Raw genomic sequence first — 2473 nt, 5'->3', positions numbered from 1 at the left:
AATTTATTGTAGAGATGAGGTCTCACCAAGTTGCCCAGGCGGGTCTCGAACCTGTGGACTCAGGCAATCCACTCACCTCAGCCTCCCAAAGCACGGGATTACAGGCTGAGCCACCGAGCCTGGCATTATACATTTGTTAAAACAGAATGTACAACACCAGGAATGAACTCTACTGTAAACTGTGGACATTGGGTGATGATGACATGTCAGTGTAGGTTCCTTGATTGTAACAAACGTACCACTCTGGAGGTAGAGAGGTTGAATGTGTGGCTGGGTAGGCAGTAAATGAAATTCTCTGTACTTTCTGCTCAATTTTGTTATAAACCTAAAACTTCTCTTAAAAATAATCTATTTAAATTGAAAAAATAAGATAAAATGAAGGAAAGGTTATAGTCCCAAAATGTTAGCCATGATTCCATCTAGTGGCTAGATTAAGGGTGATTTGTTTGTGTATGCGCTTTTCTGTATTTTTCAAATGTTTGGCGATGGACATTTGTGATTTTCATAGCCAGAGAAAGATTTTTTTAAGCAAAGAAGTCCCAGCTGCAGGTCTTTTAACCCCAATGTCCATAGTGTTGACACTCTGCTTTCTTTCATCTTCCTGAAAGGGTCACCTGAGTGAGGGGTATGGACAGCTTTGCAGCATCTACCTCAAACTGCTGAGAACGAAGATGGAATACCACACGAAAGTGAGTCTCTGTGGACGGCTCTTCTGCCACCACTTCTCCCTCAGTTCCCTTGGCACTGCTCAGGCCGAAATTGTCAGGTCTAGCAGGTCGTAGACAGCCTGGGCTCCTGAGGGGAGTGGATGTTCCATCGTCCAGCTGTGTGAGAGGAAAGCCACAGGCAGGCCCCTGGGGCGTAGCAAAGTCTGGGATTTGGGATCTAGATCGTTTCCCATTTTGCAGCCAGAAAGGGGAACCATTTCCACTAGGCTGCCTTTTAAAAATGTCACAGAAGCACTGATATTTCCTGTTAGTAAAAACAATTCCTGCAGTTTCTATAGTGAATTCCCACACAGACTCTTGTCTTAATCGGTATATGACTGTGGTCAGTATTTCTCACACAGTCTGATGCAACTGTCCCAGAAGCATATAAGAATAAGTAAAAATGGTCTGCTTTATAGGAGTTGACAGATTCATGAGGGGAGAAGGCATATGTGCACACCTGCAAAGCCGTTACTTATCCCTGTGGGGAGGTGCCAGAATGTTCTGAAATGACAGAGGGTCACAGTGACAGGAAGGGCTGTGTGAAAGTGGAGTGGAGTATGGTTTTGGTGCAAATAGGTGCGTGGCGGAGAAGGATAGTGAAGCAGGTGGGAGAGGAAGCAGCATGAATTAGGGAACTGGCCGTGGAAATGGAGAAGGAGAGAGATTGAAAGATAAATAACATAACTTAGTATCTTTATCTCTGTTATCTTTCATGTACTTGAAGGGTAACTTTGATTCATTGATTCTGTTCCACTGTTAAACCTTTAACGGACATAATTTAATCCTCACAACGACTATCTGAAGTAGGTATTATTATATCCTAGGAAAATGAAATGTGGAGAGAGAGAGGTGAGCCCCTGTCCAAGTCACATAGACCTCGGAGGGGATATGGGGATTTGAACCCAGGCCCGCTTGATGCTGAAACTGCTGCACTCAGTGGCCTCTTACCCTCCTCAGTGCATTGCTGAGTGCCTGCCAGGGGCTAGGCTGGGTTATGTTATGAAGAGAGAAAGGTGAATCGACTTTGTCCTGCCTTTGGGAGTCTTGCAGTTTCTTTGGGAGGGTACAGAGAAGACTGGAACTGAGAGAAGCAGAAGGTGGCATATAAGGGCACATCTAACCCAGACTCAGGGACCCAGGTAGACTTCTCAGAGGCAGTAGCACCTGAGCTCAGTCTGAGAGTGTGTGGTTTTGTGGCTACATAACAAGTCACCCTAAAACTTAGCAGCTTACCACCGCCACGGTCTTTTATCAGCTCTCATACTTATTGTGGGTTGGGGTTCTGGAAGGACTTGCCTGGGCACTTCTGGCCAGAGGCCTGTCATGCTGTTGCAGTCAGACACTGTCTTAAGTCAGAACCATGGGGGCTACACAGGGCCTGGCCCAGCCCGTGGGGGGAAGAGAAGAATAGGCCAGCTGAAGAAGGGCAGATGGGCCCTTCAGGCAGAGTGATCAGCGGAGATCTGGGGCATCAGGCCTGGAGCAGTTCGGCATTGATGTGGACTAGCAGCAGATCCTCATGGGTTGCAGCGACAGGCATGGAACCCGCCGGGTCACAGAGGCCTCGGCACCCTCCTGAACAGCACCTTGGACTGCTCTGTACCTGATGGGGACCCGGCCATAAAGCAGGTGACATGGACCACTCTGTGTTTTAGGCTGCTCTTCCTGGGGCAGTGCGTAGGGTGGACTTGAGAGACTCAGGCTGCCATCATGGGCGAGGCTGAGACCCAGAATTAGGACCGTTGTCCACAAATGTTACAATG

General features: G+C 47.8%; 1 protein-coding gene across 1 annotated transcript in view; it reads left to right on the top strand.

Moving 5' to 3' along the window:
- The window catches only part of HIP1 (huntingtin interacting protein 1), a 70161-nt gene that overhangs the window by 17723 nt on the left and 49965 nt on the right, over positions 1 to 2473 (top strand). Inside the window, exon 5 of the mRNA XM_008048464.2 lies at positions 609 to 689. Within this exon, the coding sequence (XP_008046655.1) occupies positions 609 to 689 (81 nt within the window). The remainder of the gene's footprint in view (positions 1 to 608; positions 690 to 2473) is intronic.

Source organism: Carlito syrichta, unplaced genomic scaffold (genome assembly GCF_000164805.1).
Source record: "Carlito syrichta isolate Samal-C Ts95f unplaced genomic scaffold, Tarsius_syrichta-2.0.1 Scaffold123615, whole genome shotgun sequence".
In the NCBI taxonomy this organism is placed as follows: Eukaryota; Metazoa; Chordata; class Mammalia; order Primates; family Tarsiidae; genus Carlito; species Carlito syrichta.
This window is presented reverse-complemented; position numbering and strand designations above follow the sequence as displayed.